The 17,272-nt window shown below is 59.4% G+C and overlaps 1 protein-coding gene across 2 annotated transcripts in view; it reads right to left on the bottom strand.

The window, feature by feature from the left end:
* Positions 1–17,272, bottom strand: part of KDM4B (lysine demethylase 4B) — a 116,235-nt gene that overhangs the window by 14,647 nt on the left and 84,316 nt on the right. The window contains exons 10-12 of one of the 2 annotated variants that reach the window (XM_055431378.2): positions 11,946–12,142; positions 5,754–5,855; positions 5,212–5,411 (exon numbers count right to left, since the gene is read on the bottom strand). In XM_055431378.2, the coding sequence (XP_055287353.1) occupies positions 5,212–5,411; positions 5,754–5,855; positions 11,946–12,142 (499 nt within the window). The remainder of the gene's footprint in view (positions 1–5,211; positions 5,412–5,753; positions 5,856–11,945; positions 12,143–17,272) is intronic. The other variant, XM_055431379.2, reaches the window with a different exon arrangement.

Genomic DNA, 17,272 nt, shown 5'->3' with positions numbered 1-17,272 from the left:
GGCTGTGAGGATGGGGAGAGGCTGTGAGCCGGGGAGGCGGCGCCTCCAGAAGCTGGAAAAGGCAGGAGCCGGTGCTCCCCGGAGCCTCTGGAGGGACTAGCCCTGCCCACGCCCGGATCTCAGCCCAGTGGGATCCGTGTGGGACTCCTGACCCTTTGAAACGTCAGACAAAAAGAGAGTTGCTTCCGGGCACCAAGTCTGTGGTCATATCACCACACAGTCACTGGGGACATGTGCAGGTGAGGGTCTCCACAAGGCCTGCACAGCCTCAGGGACCCCTGCCCACAAGGACCAGCAGCCCCAGCACAGCCCCTGGGTCCTGCCTGCCCACCTGGAGAATGGGCACCGAGTTCAGGCCCTCCCTGCCTGGCCTGTGTCCCCATGGTCTCATGACATCACATGAGGTGTGACCATGGTTGATGCCCAGAGGACAAGTTGGTCGTCCTGCTGCTGGTACCCGTGAGCTGTCAGTGCCGACGTGTCACCATCTGGGCCCCCGCAAGCCAGGCTGGGAAAGTAAGGACTGCTCAAGGGGAAGCACTGGTCCTTCCTCCTGCTAAACCCGTGACAATGGGCTGTGTGACAGGGTCTGGTCAGCCACCCGGCATCCACGTTGACCTTGTGCTATAAAAACCTGTCCAAATGTTGCCCCCGTCCCCCAGCCAAACACGATGGCACGAGTTGGGCGATGTTCCCAAGGGCAAGGCCATCATTTAGTCCTTGACCATCCCAACCCAGGAAGAGGCCAAACAAGAATCCTCTCTCCCTTCCTCCATGCCAGCGGCCCTCACTGGGTAAGCTCAGAGCCAGCCTGGCCCGCAGTGATGGCGGCCCCTCTGGCCACTGCTCACCACGGCCCCGCAGTGATGGCGGGCCAGCCCACGGGTCCTGGGCAGGCAGCCACACTTTTCAAGAGATGCTCAGAGGAAGGAGTGCTTACCAGTCCTCACGCCCTCTGGCCCTGAACCTTGCAAGGGCAAGGACACCAGCAGGATCCCTCACGCCTTTGCCAACCCAGAGGGACCCCGACCACCAGCATCCCAGGAACAGTGTTCTGACCGAGGAACGGGCAGACAACCTGCTTCTCCCCGACAGATGCTGGACTTGGAAGGTCCTGGCAACAGAAGGTCAGCCCCCTGTCCCCAGAGACGGGGGAGGGTGAGACTGAGGGAGCACTGCTTACAGAGCTCGGTGACAGCGGCTGGCCCCAGGAGGCGGCCAAGGCTGAGGAGATCTACTGACTCACAGAAACGGCACTGGGGCTGCCCAGACACGCAGCAGGGGCTGTCGGGTGAATGGCTTTGTTTTCTGAGGAAACCACTGTCCCCTCCATCTCTCAGACAGCGCAGGTACACGGATGTTCATCTGATGATGGCTCCCCCGGCCTCAGGGCAGCAGAGGAGGGGGCACCCCCAGAGGACTCTGTGAGGGGACCACCGCAGGCCAAGGGGAGCCGCATGTGGAAAGCCCCTCAGCTGGCCTGCCTGACAGAGCTGGGATGGTGGCTTCAGCACACAGTCCCTCTCGCATCCCCAGGTGTTGTGGGAGCAGAACAGCAGGGACCCCTCTGCCAGCAGAGGCACGGAGCCCCTTCTGGCACTTCTTTTTCTTGCAGGGAAGCATGGGCAGGATCCCCCTGCTGATGGATCCTGCAAGTGTCCAGGGCTCCTGGGGGAGAGCAGGGGCATGGGGCTGCTACCTGGCCTAGGGACACTGCCTCACCTGGCCAGCACCATGTCCCTCCTGAGCGGAGCCCAGGCCAGAATGGCTGCACGGGTGGGGCACTGGGCAGCACGCGCTCTGCGTGTGAGCACTCGCCCTGCCCGCCGCTCACCACAGGGCACAGCCGCCTGTGGGCTTCCTAAAGCCACAGCAGGCTATCGGGCCCGCGGGAAGAGAAGTGGCCCAGGACGGCTGCGTGGCCCCTCCCCCTGGGAGACAGGACAGCACTGTAGGGGAGGGGCAGGGCTACAGCTCTGGTACCAGCCCTCCTGGAGCCCTGGTGCTGCTCCTGACACCCCCAGCTCCAGAGCTGCGAGAAGGGACAGCGGCCATGCCTGGCCACAGCTGGCCAGATCTCCAGGCAAGAGGAGGGAGCCCCTGAGGTCCCAGAAGGCCAGGTGGACAAGGGCGGCCTTTCTGCCTTCTGCTCGGGGCTTGGCCCAGGGTCCAGGCTGGGGTCAGGGGAGGCTGATGGAGCAGGGTGGGGACCCGCAGCAGCCGGGAGGGGAAGCAACCCCCGTCCCCAGGCCCAGTGACACATCAGCCAGCCTGGCTCCTCTTGTCCCGTGGTGTCCAGGCTCCTCCATCCTGCCCACCCCCTGCCTCCTCTGTCAGGCAGTCTCCTGGGTGTGAGTGGCACATGCTGTCCCGATGCAAACATAGAACAAAGACTCTATCTTCATGCCTAAGGTGGTCATTAACACTCACAGCTTTGAAAGACATTAAGCTGGCATGAAAGGAAGTCTAGAAACCACTTTAAAGTCTTCCACTCATTCCTGGACACGTTTGCTGACCTCCAGCTGTGAACACTTATTTATCTGATGCTTTCAGAGCGATCTTCCACCAAGGGCTCAAGCGACAGCCACTGACCAAAGTGCAGTTCCTGGCTGTAGGAGCCTCCTGCCACACCCTGAAGGGACCCCTTCCTCTCTCAAGGGGCCCATATTGCAGAAGATGCCCCAGAAGTCCAGTTCCTTCTGTTTGGGGACCAGGCTCTGGGTTGGAACAGGGCAGAGTGACGAGTCGGGGAGCAGGGCTGCCTCCCTGGGAACATCCCCACCCTTCTTGGATCCACGGCCACACAACACAGAGCTCACCAAAGAACGTGGACCCTGCAGCCCTTTGGAGAAGCCCTGGGGCCCTGGGCTGGGGCCCTGGAAGTAGAACAGAGGGAGCACAGAAGCCATGGAGGCGGGCACGCATCCTGCACGGTCCTGTCTGCAGCACGTTTTACTCTCAAAGGACACAGAGCCCACCCACCACATCCCCCACTGTTTAGGTGGCAATCTGCTTAGAACAGGGAGACCCAGAGAGGGACCGGAGTCTCACTGTGGAAGAGGCCTTGCTGAGCATGGGCATGAGGCCAGCTCTCGGGATCCCGAGACACTGAGGCTGGGGCAGTGTTGCTGTAAAGGGCTGCGTCCAGCAGGTGGTGATGGGGAGGGGGGTTTCCCTTAACAGTCGATGTGATAAGTTACTAAGATGAGGTCATCGTCGGGATGGGCCCTCTGCCAGCGTGACCAGTGTCCTTGTGAACGGGTAAGACGGAGACGGGCTCACTGTGTGAGTGTGAAGCTGGCTGTCTACCAGCCGAGGAGTGAGGCCAGAACAGACCCGCCCCCATGTCCTCAGCAGGAGCAGCCCCGCAGCCACCCTGACCTTGGACTTCCTGCCTCCAGACTGGAGACACTAAGGTGTGGTTTCTGAAGCCCCGACTCGGGGCCTGGGTCAGGGCAGCAGAGCAGACTCGGCTGCTGCTTAAACATCCAGTGTCTGCCGGCCTGTTTTCAGAACTTTAAGTAACTGGGATACGGGTGCAAGTGTTATATACGAGGCTGCGTGTGAAGATCAGTGGCCCAAGGGAGGAGTGGTGGTCTTCACTGCAGCCTGGGACAGCTCCTGCCTCCGGTCTTGCAGCCCTGATCTCTCCTGACCTCTCTTCCTCAAGCCTCCATCCCTCTGGCTGCAGTGAAATCAACATCCTCAATCCTTGAGCCAGGGATCCACCTTTACCACCAAGCATCCTCCTAACACGCGCAGCCCCATTTGTGTTTGGTTCCTCCTTGTCTTTCAAAAACATCTCTGGTTTTCCCCATAAACGTCTTATTTCTGGGGATATTTGCTCCAGGCTGCATCACTCTCTGGTTGCTTTTATCACAAGTGAGATCTTGTGAAAACCACGTGTTCTGTAAACAAGTATGATGCGGTTCTGGGTCTATTTCTATGGGGAGATCTTGCCTGCGCCCAGATGGTGCCAAGATGCACTTTCCTGCCCCGGGCTGCCTGCCTCCCCAGGCTGTCCAGACTCTCCTGGGTGGAGCTGGACTGTTTCATGATGCCCACCGGGTGAGCAGCATGCCAGGCTATCTGGGGACACGCACCAGTGTGTGATTTCCCAGGAAACTTTCCAATCTCCCGTCTCCAACTCAGGAGGCCCCTCGCAGGGACACACCCCCTTCCAGCCGGTGGGAACATCCGGGGTTCATGCTGGCCACACACAGAGCCTTGTGGACAGTCACCTCGAACACCATATGATCTGTGACACCAGCCACAGGACCCTGAGGAGAGCCTGACCCCAAGCTGGGCAGAGACCATGCTGGGCTCATAAGCAGTAAGACACAGTCCTGCCGGAGGGCCTAAGTGGAACCCTCCAGCAACCTACAGCCTGTGATGGGGGCCTGAGACAGGGCTGCCTGGAGATCTGCCACCAGCCCCCAGCCTCACCCGGCCGCTCCTTCACACCTGGGGCTGGGGGGCAGTGCTATGTGCAAACATGGGCAGCTAAATCTGAAAATGAGCAGAACGAAACCAGCTGTGGAAAAGAAAAGCAGCACATAAAATGCGGGTGTGGTGGACATTCATATACTCAAGGAGTAACACTCCATGGCCAACAGCCCCCGGGCGTGTAAAGGGCACACTCTGAGACATCCCACCACGGCGCCCAGATACTTTTCTGTTCAATACCAGCAGGGAGGCGGGGCAGCCCCACCACAGGCATGTCCAGCTAGCAGCAGGCCGTCCTCTTTCCTGACTGACCAGATGGCACCTGTTATGGACTCAATGTCTGTCTCCCCAAGTTCATGTTGAACTCTATGCCTCAGCGTCACGGGGCTGGGAGGTGACTGAGTCATGAGGGTGGGACCCTGGTGAAGCATCAGTGACCTTAGAGACCAGGAGGCAGGCCCTCACCAGAACTGGGCCACGCCAGCACCCTGCGCTCCAGCCTCCAGCACCAGCGAGTAAAGCTTATGAATTTGAGCTGCTGACCTGTGGATTCCGTCCCAGCCGCCAGACGGACGAGGACAGCCTCTCTTCGGTTTCTGGGAGTGGAGGGACTTTCTGGAGCAGCCTCCCCACCCCCCCGACCCCCTCCGCCCCAGAATGTGCATTTTTAGAAAGCACCGTTCCTGCCCCATGAGGGACACAAATTGGAGTGTGAAAGCGCGGGGCCTCTGGCCCGGCCAGAGCAGGCAGCCAAGCGGGACTGACCTTCTGAGCCCTCGGCCTCCCGGCCCTGTGGCAGCAGCTGGGCTTCCTCCTCCTCCTCCTCTGGGTCAGCCTCCGGCGCCACCTCCTCTTTTACGCTGCCTCCTGCCTCCTCCAGGAGGGCTGCCCCCGCTGCCCCCTCTCCAGGAGACCTAGGGTCATCGGGCTTGGGCTTCTTGGGCTGGCTCCGTTTCCGGTGAGACCTGGAGAGGGAGACGCATCAGAGGGGAGGTGAAACGATGAAAGGGAGAAGCCCTGGGCTGTGCGCTCTGCCCAGAGAGAGACCCCAGACGAGTGCCCCTGAGGAGGGCAGGGGAGGCAGGCCCCTGGGTGGGGTTGGCTCCTGGGGGCAGGGGCGGTGGAGGGAGAGGCCTGGGGGAGGGGAGGAGGATGGCGAGGGTGGGCGGTATCAAGCGGGTGCGATGGCAGCTGGCGATGGGATGCAGGGCTGGACGGCTCACAGCCTGTGTGTGGAGGGTGCGGGGGAGACAGGAGTGTGAGCCCGGGTAGAGAACACCTGCGTGACGGACAAACAGTGCACTTACGAGAGCCCCGGCCTCCTGGTCTGCTCTCTCTTCCTCTCTAGACTGGGTTTCCTCTCCTCCTCAGGCTTTTTCCAGTGTCTGTTTTCCTTCAGACTAATTTGTCTAGAATGTAAACGTCAGGGGGTTTTTCTCTAGGGCTCGTGTTAACCCCAGATGGCTCACTGCAGGGCCTGGCCCTGCCCAGGCTTTCCCTGCTCTTCTCCACACGCAGGAGCTCTGCACCCAGAGCCTGCAGTGATCCCGTGACCCTTCGTCTAAGCTGCACCCAGCCCCCAACCCCTGCCCCTGCCTTCAGGGACTGAGGGAGGTCCTCGGGCCCCAAGTGAGCATCCCAGATAAGGCTGAGCTGCAGCTTCTTAGTGAAACCAGGGGGAATCAGGGTTAGAAAGAGAAAAGGAAGCGATAAGGGGGCAGGCTGCAGGTTAGAGGCCAGGGCACCTCTGCCAGGCTCGGGGCTGCGGGGATGCCCCTGCCAGTTCCCAGAACCTTCCAGGGAGGGGACAGAGCAGTTTAGAGACGGGCCCAGGAGTTGGGGCAGAGGTGGGGCGGGGAGAGGCCCTGCCTGACGCAGGGACAATAGACTAGCCCAGGCTGCAGGCTAGGGCTTCCCACCCGGGGGAGCGGTCCAGGTGCCCTGGCGGGCTCAGACACCACGACCTTCCAGGAGAGTCTACGCATTAACAAGGACCAAGCACTCACTGAGGAGCCATCTGACTGGGGCTGGGCGGGTGGGGCCCCAGGGGCTCCAGATGCCAGAACCCCACCTCCTTCTGGGGCGTCTGTGGTGGCCCTAGCCCTTGACACTGGCTCCCGGAATGCCTACTTCTAACTGTCCCCTGATGCTAACCATTGACCACTGCTGGTCCTTTGCTGCTGGCTGCCTGACCCGCAGGCCCCTACCCCTGGCTGGCAGCTACTCTGTGCCCTGAGCCCAGGCATGGCCCAGCGTGCGACAAGCCCTACTTGATGTTGGCAGCATGGACCACCCCGATGACCACAGGCAGGAGTGGGGAGCATTCCAGGGAGGGCGCGTCATGGCAGAGCATGGCATCACACACAGCATGGCGTGCAGGGGTGCGGGAGGACAGGCAGGCAGGGCAGGGTGGGAGGGAGCACAAGAGACCCAGGCCCACTGGGGGACACTCTCCACACTGGATGGAGCCCTGACTCAGAGACAGGCAGGAGGCTGCAGGCTTTTCACCCGCGGTCACCTGGAGGCTTCTCTTGGGGTGTGGGGACGCTGCAGGGCCGGGTGCCCAAGCGAACCCCTACCGTGGCCGCCACACCCAGAAGTGTGTCCTCCTCCTGCCAACCCACCCGGCCTCTGTGTCCTGCGGCACCTCCCCCTCCCCCCACCCAAACCACCCCAGAGGCCACGTCTGACCCTGCCCTGCCCACTTTCAGGGCCCCTACAGAGTCCAGACTCTCCTGAGCCCCCAACCCATTACTGAGGGGGCTTCCCCAGTGGCTCAGCAGTAAAGAATTCGCCTGCCAATGTGAGACACACAGGTTCAATCCCTGATCCGGGAAGATCTCACATGCCTCGGGGCAACTAAGCCTGTGTGCCCCAACCACTAAAGCCCATGCGCCCTAAAGCCCGTGCTCCACGAGAGAAGCAACCACAATGAGAAGCCCACGTATCGCAACTGGAGAGTAGCCCGTGATTGTCGTAACGAGAGAAAGCCTGAGTAGCGATGAAGACCCAGCACAGCCACAAATATATAAATATATAACATCAGAAAACACACCACTGGTCTCAGAGCTCTGTCCCCAGCATCAACACCCCCAGTGGCTACAGGGCCTCACTAGTTTGAGGACTTCCCATGGTAAGTGAAACCAGGCACAAAGGTGGAGGCAAAGGGCTGTGCCCTCCTGCAAAGGGGACAGCAAAGTGAACATCGCATGCAAAGAAGAATCTGTTTCATGAGAACATAAGCTGGGAACAACACTGGGAGGATCTGGGGCTCACTTTCTGACAGCTGGAGGAGGTGCGTCACCTCACACACCCTAATCACTGTCTGGCTGCAACAGGATCCCTGGGGCCAGCTCCATATTAAATCTCTTTGAGGCCATAAACATAGTTCGTCCGTGAACAGCTGACCTGCTTGCACTGCATTCTTTGCCTTCTCATCCTGGAGTCAGTAACTGGCCTCCTATCCCTGAGGTTTAGTGTTCTTAGTGATCTCCAAGTTCTTGGTGTGGCCTCCTGGGCTGGCGTCATTTGCTTCTAAGTGACAATCCGGGACCATCCCCTTATCTGAGGCTGCCTTGGACTCTCTTGGATTGGATCCAGTTTCCTCTATCACAAGTCTCTTGTAGTTGATGCCCTTGTTTAGCTGCAGCACATCCTCCAGCAGCTTTTTCAGGTAGAGGGGGAAACCTGGAACTTGCTCCCTTCCCACATGCGGTTGGTAATTTGGCTGGGTCCATGCTTCTGGGCTGCAATGGTGGCTCTCCTGACCTTGGGGCCCTTGTCCTCTGTCTGTGGCTTGCGGCATCACAGTTGCCAGCTTGCTGCCGCCTGGGCCCCGTGTTCTCTGTTGGCCTGTGTATTTGCTCCAGAGGCTTGGGTGCCTTCTGTTTCACCCGCGTTGTGCAGTGTCTCCCAACCCACCCCTTATATCTCTTTTCTCTCTTAAATGCCCAAGTGACACCTCTTCTGAAAGTCTTTTTTTCACACAGCAGGTTCTTCCATAAACGTCAAGCCACCCACTCTCTCGGAGAAGAAGTACGTTTTCTTCTGCTCACTGTCGGCCTCTTCTGTGAGGTCCTGCTTTTTGTTTGAGACCCTTTTGCGCTGAGTTTCCTCAGAGGTTTAGGGGCAGCCCGTGGTCACGGCCCCTTCTGAGAGGCCAGGAGGCGATGGTGGGGGGAGGGCTCAGGAGCACGGCAGGGTCAGGGTGGCCGGTGGGAGCGAGCTGGAGGCGCAGTGGTGTCCAGTCTGGCCAGGGCATCAGGTGCAGGGAGGAGGGGAGACCAGGCCAGCCCCTCATGGTCTGGGGGCAGCAGAGGGGACAGGGATGTCTCTGACTCCTCATTTCCATGGTCAATGAGGATGGTAGGTAGAGAGGAGGCGGGTGGGAGCTGCAGGGCTGGGTAAGTGAGGCTGGCGGGCTCTTGCCTCCTATGGGGGCAGCTGGAGGTCCCACCAGAGGCAGCAGCAGAGGCTGGGGAGGCGCAAGGACCATGGAGTCAGAGATGAGCACGACCGCCCCCAGCTGAGCCTGGCTGCTCAGACGCTCTGTGCCGGGCACATGAGGGGTGGGTGGAACACACACCTGCGGCAATATGTGGCCGACGCAGCGCTCGTTGGAAATAATCAGGAGCCGAGAGGAAAGGACTGTCTGCACGTGGAGAAGGGCTGCTCGGGTGGGAGGGGGCGGGGAGGGCGGCCAGGACACCAGCTGGGCAGGGCACCAGCAAGGACAGGGCTACAGGTCACGGGTCCTGTTTGTCACAGGCTGGGGTGGTCACCAGACAAGAGTTAGGGATTAGGAGTAAATCCACGGAGAGCGGCTTTTTCTCCCAAAGGGGCCAACACCAGACTCTGCTCTGCAGTGACATCTGGGGTGTGGTACTGGGAGAGGGAGCAGGAAGGCTGGGCTCTCGGCGGGGTGGGGGCGGCTGGATGAGCCACCTGAGCAAGGACCGAGGAGCCACTGCAGTGACCCAGAGGAGGTGGCGAGGGAACACAGGGACGTGGGGGGCAGGGGGCCACAGACGGCAGGTGAGGAGCCCACCCCGGGGATATGCGTGGTTGTCACACTTGGGGGGTGCTCCTGGCATCGAGGGGTGGAGCCAAGGATGCTGCTCCACCCACCCCAGAGCCTCCCCTCAGAGGATGTCAGCAGGCCTGGAGAGAGACCCTGGTCTAGGGACAGACCCAGGTTTACCCCACCTAGCCCAATCTGAGAACACTGCCTCAGTGCTCCCCATTACTCCTGACAGCCCGAGTGGAGGGGGGCGCTCTTCTGTTGTCTCTCTCCCCGGATCTGTTCTGTTCTCCACCCCAACCTGGCCCGAGGCAAGAATATTTGGGTGGTGCCCCTGCCCCCGCAACCAACTCTCCAACAACGGAGGCTTGGGGAGCTGGTGGTCCTGAAGGCCAGGCACAGCTGGGCGAGGGCAGGGCAGCCACGCAGCCCGCAGGGACGCTCACAAGGGCCTCTGCTGCTAGTGGGGGCCTCGGCACCCAGCTGGGGCTTGTGGCTCCACACCTGAGCCCTTATCTGTCAGCCTCTTCACAGAATGTCACCCCCCAAGTGGGGGACTCGGCCTTATCTTACATACTAAATGTATCCTTTGGAACACAACCTAATTGGTCATTCAGCCCCAGGCTGGCACACCGAGAGAGAAGGTGGGAAGGAGCCCTGGCCTGTGGCACACACTGGCAGGGGCGGGGCGAGGGGGCCACGGGGTTCCTCCTCTATACACAGAAGGTTCCAGCGCGGCCTGGCCTGAGGCCTTGTCCTTGTCCTCTGGGCAGACTCCTCTCTTAGCCCCTCATCCCTTTCCTCCCTGGAGTGAGCCCTGAGTCGCTCCACTGACCAGTTAGCCTGAGCCACCACCAGCCAACCACCCTGCAACGCTGGATCGGGTTAGAGCCGGCAGCTGGACAGTCAGCAGGCTCACTTCCCGCTCTTGGGAGAGATGAGGAGCCACCCTAGGCAGTGCTCTCGGGGAGAAGCACACAGGAGAGCAGGAAATCAGAGAGAGAGCCAGCAGAAGAGATCAGAACAGAGCCTCCCCTCCACCCAGGCTGTCAGGAGTAGCAGGGAGCGCTGAGACAGCATTCTCAGAGAGGGGTGACGGTGGAAACACACGGACGAGAGCACAGAGCAAGGAGGCCAGCCCCCTGGGAGAGAAGGTGCTGGGTGGTGTGATCACTCAGCCAGGGCGATTTCTCCCAGTGTTGGCAGAGTGTGGGGGCGCCACCAAGGAGGCACTGCCCAAGGAATGAAGTGGCCGAGCCCCCCACCCCTCAGGGACCAGGCTCTGGGGATGCACCATCCATGGCCAGTGGGGACAAGATCTGCCAGCAGTGACCGAGGGCCACAGATGGAAGCCTCGCGGAGGCCCGGATCTGCTCACTGTCTGTTTTGGTGTCACCCGTAAACTGGGAATGGTGTTCGTGCTTTTCAGTGGTTCAAAAGTCAAAGAATAATAACATTCTGTGGCATGTGGAAATGGTATGAAATTCCCACTCCAGTATCCATAAATAAAGTTCTATTGAGACACACCACGCTCAACTGTTAACAGACCATCTACAATCCAGGGTGACCTCCATGAAGCTGAGAGGTCACAGGAGAGCCCGTTGGGCCTCAAAGCCCAAACACAGACACTTGGGATGGTCTGGGCTGCCCCACCTGCTCTAGCCATGCCCCAAGCCCAGTGAGGACCCGCTGACCGTTCCTTGGGCACCAAAAAGGAATCTGTTTCAACTCTGTCCATGGGCAGCTCAGGCCCCGAGAGCCGGGATATTCCCCCAGGGAAAGAGCACGATGAAGATGGACACTTCCGAGGCTGCACGATGCTGTCTTTCCCTGCCACCCACACCCCCCTGGCCAGATGCCAAGCAGGGGTGGCCACTGTGCCCTCTCCTTCCCCACCTGACACCAGGCAGAAGCTGGGCAGAGACACGCATACTGGATGGAAGGAGGTAGAATGGGGGCGGAGAGCATCCAGGGGACAGGTCTGTGTGACCACCCCCGAAACCTCCGCAACCACCATCCACAACCAGGATGCAAGGCACACATTACCCGAGGCACCAGAACAAGCAGCCACAGACACGCTGGGCAGGAGTGAGGCTCCCATCCGGGCGGGGAGAGGCCTTAGGCCCCACAGCTCCTGTCCTCGCTCAAGAGTCAAGAAGAAATGGGCCAGAAATGGGGCTCTTGTACCAGGACAGTGAACCAAAATCCTGAGACAGAGTGTGGGGCCCTGAGAGGGCAGACAAGGAGTGAGAGGGAATCTGAGACCCCAACAACATAGAGAGTGCTGGCGGTGACGCCCAAAGAGTTGGAGGAAGAAGTCAGCCTGAGAGTACACTTTGCTTCCAAAACAGGAGAAATGGTGGAGGAGGGAAGCAGTGGGGGGTAGGGGGGAGGGAATAGGAGGAGGAGTGATGAGAAGAGGGAGAATGCGGGACCGCCTGACTGGAGGAGCAGCGGCTGGGGCGGCCAGGCAGCTCACCTGCGCAGGAGCTTGGCCTTGAGGGAGGCCCGGGAGGCGCTCCAGGTGCTCAGTTCTGGGCTGCTCAGGGCCGTGGGCCGCGTATGGTCCAGCACCGTCAGGTCTTTGCCCTGCTTCCACAGCTCGTAGCGCTCCGGCTGCAGAATGCGCACGAAGACGTCCATGGAGATCTTGACCATGTCCTTCCGGCACGTGCACTGCGTGGGGGGCAGGAGAGGGACAGCTGAGCCTGCGAGCCTGCACCCCACACCACCCAGGGCGCGCCGAGCCCACCCTGTCCTCCCAAGAAGTCCTCTCACAAGACAGGAAAGGTCATCTTCTCATCCCGATAGGGAAGGGGCGGGGAGGCTGCTGCATCCCCCAGTGGGTGCCTCTGGCCCACCCCCTGGAGTAGCACCCCATCTGCACATGGTCCAGTGTGGTGCCCAGACCCACTCAGCAGCCCAGAGGGCCATGGTTTGAGCTTCAGCCGCCTGAAGTCACTTCAAACCAAAACCTCCCCAGTCAGACGCACGTGCCCCGGACCAGGTAAAACACCCATGCAATGTTTTATAACAGTGGTGATTACAAAGATTAGGAAGAGGCGAAAGCTGTCCATCTCCATGGGGCAAACAAAGAAGTGAAGGTGATGTGGAGAAGGTGCTCACACGGCCCAGAGTCCCTGCCACCAGCTTCAGGGGAGGAGGCTGAGAGTCTGGGAGGCTTGGCAGTGGACTCCAGGCAGGCAGAGCCTGCCGCAATGCCACCCTGGCCAGGGGAGCCCCTTGTGCCCGGGCACGGTAAGCGAGGAGCAAACAAGCCTGAGGACGATGGGCTGAGATGGGGTCCCTCTGCCCCCTCCTCTGGTGTGTAGACTCTCAACACCCCAAAACACACACACCATGTGTTCTGGGAGCCTCTCCCCTGTATAGCACTGTCAGAAGCGCCCCGGAACTAGGCCCCAAGCAGGAGGCACTGTGGACGTCCCAGGGAGCTGGGGGCTGGAGAAGCCCGGCAAGGACTGCAGAAGCTGGGCTCAGGACAGCGAGCCTTCAGTCAAGGGAAGGAAGCCAGGCAGCCCTGTCCTACCGCTCACCTGTGGGCCAAGGCCATGGGCGAGATGGTAGGAGGGACAGAGGGGACCACTGGTTTAGGGCAGGGCTGGTGACCTGCCCACAGAGCGGAAAGGACCAGAGTGGAAGCTTCCAGCTCTGTGGGTTACTGAGCTCTGTGAAAACCTCTCAGCTCTGTCATCACTTGGGAAGCAGCAAGACCAAGTTATAAACACATGGGGGTAGGCAAGTGCCATTAAAACTATTGCCAAAAAAAGGCAGAGGGCCGGATGTGGCACAGGCCATGGTTTGACGGCTCTAGGTGTAGACTCCAGGGCAGGGATCCCCAACCCAACACTGGTCCACAGCTTGTTATGAACCGGGCTGCCCAGCAGGAGGTGACCAGGAGGCAAAATGGAAACCACTCCCCCTTCCCAGGTCCGTGGAAAAATTTCATCTTCCACAAAACTGGTCCCTGGTGCCAAAAAGGTTGGGGACCACTGCTGGAGAGGAAAGGCCAGCTTCAGGGAGAGGCGCTTCCTCGGGGTGGGCTTGACCTGGGGGGCTGTGCTCGCCTTCCTCTGAAGGGGCATGGTCCTCGCCTCCTTAGGGCGCCACACCTGTCCCGAGAATTGCAACAGGAGGCCGCGGGGTGGCTGCCCCGGGGGACACCTGCACTACAGCCTCTGCAGCTCTGCTCCAATGCCCACCCGTCAGATAACCAGGCACAGGAGATGCTTATTCCCAACACCACAGTTTAAAAATGTCTCAGGATTTTTATTTCCTAGGTTGAGTGTGTGTGCACACGCCCCTGCAGGTAAATGCAAGTGTGTGTGTGGATGTGTGTATGTATGAATGCATTTAGAATTGAATATGCACTTATTTTTTCATCCCATACAATTTCAAAGAACGTTATGAATGCGTTTCCATGTTAAATGCGCATCTTGCCTCCGTGTACAACCATCTTCGTGTACAACCATCTTCGTGTACAACCACCTTCGTGTACAACCACCTCCTCACTGCCACTTTCTCAATGGAAATGAACGGAGCAGAAGGAAAAGACTTAATTGAATGCAGCGATTATGTACCTACCCTGACATGTCCTTCCCAACCTCCCTCAGCTGGCTCAGAAACAGTGAGATATTTACAACCTGGAAATCTGAGGATGCTGGGCAGGGAGGTGGGGGGCAAACACAGCATTTTTTGCAGCCCCTACTCCCCCACCCTGCCCGCTCCCAGGCCAGATCTCAGCATGGGGACAGCAATAAGCAAACCACACCAAGTGGGAGGGAATACTTACGACCCAGCAATTTCCAGCAAACTCAATTCATTTAATGAAAAATTGCACAAGAGAGAGAGGCTGGCAGTACAATCTGGCTGCGGAGTGGCAGGGGTCCAGATGGCGCCCAGGTTCCGGGATCCTGGCCGGCTGCGGCCTGGCTGGCACGGCCACCAACAGCAGCTTGAGGGATTTGTATCGAGTGGCCATGCAATTGCTTTTCCTTAAGTAATTAATAAAGCAGCTGTGTGTGCCCTGGAGGGGACGGAGAGGACCTGGGGCGTGTCACCATGGCCTATAGCCCAGCCGGGGTCAGCACTGGGAGCAGCAGCGCTCACATCTCCCTGTGGTCCTTGGTAGGGCAGGGCGGGGCTGGTCGCTGGTGGGCATGGAGGTGCGGGGAGCATGGGCTCTGGGGAGGAAGCAGTGGGAGGGATGGAGGCAAGGCCCCACAGGTCCTGGGGGACAGGAGGGACACCTCCAGTTTAGGACAGGGCAACAGTCACCTCCGTGGGCAGAGCAGCTGAGCCCAGGGTTGCAGACACCATAGACCCATCACCTTGTTTCAGCTCACAGTTTGGCAGAGGAATCTGCTAAGACCAGCGAAAAGAACTTGCAGGGCTGAGCACACCAGAGCACCCCCTCGCCCCCACAGCCCCTACTCTTGCTGTCTCCTGATTTATGACTCCCGCAGAGTGGAACCGCCCGCAGCGCTCTTTCTTCTGGGCCTGTGATTAAGGATGGGGCCGCGAGCTGCAGGGCTGGCCTGGAAAAGGGACTGGGGCCACGACCCTCAGGGCAGCCCACCTGGCCCGCAGCCAATGCTGAGGCCCCAGCAGGGCCACTGGGACTGACTGCGCCTCCTGCTGTCCGCCAGCGCCTGTGCTCGCAGCCCTGTAAGCTGGGACCGGGCGGAGGGCATCCTCCCCGGGGCCTGCCAGCCACTAGTTCTGATGGAGAGATGGGCTGGAAGGGGAGGACCACTGGCCCCTGTAGCCTGGGCATGCCCCAGGGGCCTCTTCCCTTAAAGACTTGGCCACCAGAGCTGCAGGGCGGGGCTCCTGTTTTGGAGCATCCTGCACCAGGCAGCACTTGGGGCAAGGGGCCATCCGCAGACAGCAGGAGCAAAGGAAGATGCAGGGACTGGAGTGGACACACGCTGTACTGGGCCTGGGTCCCCTGGCCAGGATATGAGACAGGTTGCATTGGCTGCGGGTCCCTGCCCGCCTCCAGGGCGGGCCTGTCCATAGGGGGCTCTGGGCCCCCACTGACTGGGTCCCACCCCCAAATTCTAGGCCTGGAACTGTGACCTCCCCCCATGTTGCAAGGAGAGGGAGGTAGTGCCCCAACACTCAGAACAAAACAGGCTCAGATGCAGCCTCTCATCAAGGGGGTCCGACAACCCCACAAAAGTGCAGCTCAGAGAGCCCTTGACCGACCAAGTTAATTAAGCAGCAGGACGCAGAAGGAATAGAGCTGTTTAAAGTGACAGCAGAGAGGAGACACAAGGCCTCCGCCCCCACAACCCCTCACTAGAGGAGGAAGGACAGGATGACCCCCCACCTGCCCTGGCAGCAGACACCGGCTACCTGCAGAGCGGAAGGCTGGCAACAGTGAGGGCAAGGGTGCAGCTCTACCAGCTGGAGATGAGGCCGTCCCCCTCCCAAGGATCACACCCAAGGACGCGCAATCCAAAAAGAGAAAAATGCACATGCCAGGTGCACATGAACACACTGTGTGTGCACACACCACGGGTACACACCTCACAACTCTCACCACACCACTCTACACCTGTGGACCGACTAGACAGGTGCAGAGCCGGCAGACAGCCCTGAGGGGGCTGGTGACAAGTCCTGAACACCGTCTCAGGAGAGCTCTGCTGTCATAAGAAATACAACATGCACAATCACAATTACAGTACAGTCCCAGTTACAACCAAAAATCTTCAGAGAAAGCAAGGGCATTTGTCAAACCCCAACCACAGTTCTTTTGATGGGAGAATGGGGATTAAACGATTTTGTGGCTTTTTTTCTTTCCAAATCTCTTTATTGAGCAAGTACATCATTTAAGTTGGTTGAGAGCCAGGCAGATTATGGAATCTGGCCTGCCACATGTTTCTGTAAATAAAGTTTTATTGGCACGTGGCTCTGGCTACAGTCACATTAATGCTGATACCACAGAGCCAAGCAGTCGCACAGAGACTGGAAGGCTCCCAAATCCACAAATATTCACTATCTTGTCCCTTACAGAAAGTTTGAAAAACCTTGATTTAAGTCACAGAATCCCAAGCCCTGACCCCCTCAATGTGTCTGTACATACAGAGAAGGAATTACGAGGTGAAGAAGGTTAAATGAGGTCAAGAGCCTGGGGCCCTAACTCTATAGAACCAGTGTCCTTATAAGAAGAATAGGCTAGACAAACAGGACTCCAGCCCCTGCCACCCTCAGGTGAGGACACAGCAGGAAGCTGGCAGTCCACATACCAGGACTGGAGTCCCCACCAGGAGGACAACCCCAGTGGCACCCTGGTCTCAGGCGCCCAGCCTCAGGAAGTGTGAGGGATAAATACCTGCAGTTCAGCCACCCAGTTTTCAGTACCGCGATCCTGCAGCCCGAGTTGATGGAAGACAAGTGTCTATGTGGAAATCTACTATGGGCCTGGGCTTCACCGAGGAGAGTGAGCTGCACACTCCCCACCACCTGCTGCCAGGATCCGGCACTCACAGGAGCCAGGAAGCACCTAGAACATGGCACGTGGAGGCCCAGCCCTGGAATCACCTCCTCCAGGCTGCACCTGCCTTCATACCAGCAACCCGAGCCAGCTGCTCTTGGGAGAACAAGCCCCCACCCCCGGAGCTCAGTGGGACCTTGGTGGGCCTGGGCCAGTGGCGCACACCCCCTAGCTGGGCCTGGACCCCACCTCAAAGGGGACCGGGAGGCTGGACAAAGGGACCAGCCCTACAGAGTCTGGGGTCACCAAGTCTCCTTCTTACAGAGGTGCTAGCTCCTAACCTGAAG

The sequence above is a fragment of the Moschus berezovskii genome, chromosome 8 (assembly GCF_049115385.1).
Source record: "Moschus berezovskii isolate FMDL1 chromosome 8, NW_MosBer_1.0, whole genome shotgun sequence".
NCBI classification, from domain to species: Eukaryota; Metazoa; Chordata; class Mammalia; order Artiodactyla; family Moschidae; genus Moschus; species Moschus berezovskii.
Note: the sequence above shows the minus strand (reverse complement) of the source record. Positions and strands in the feature narration are given on the sequence as shown.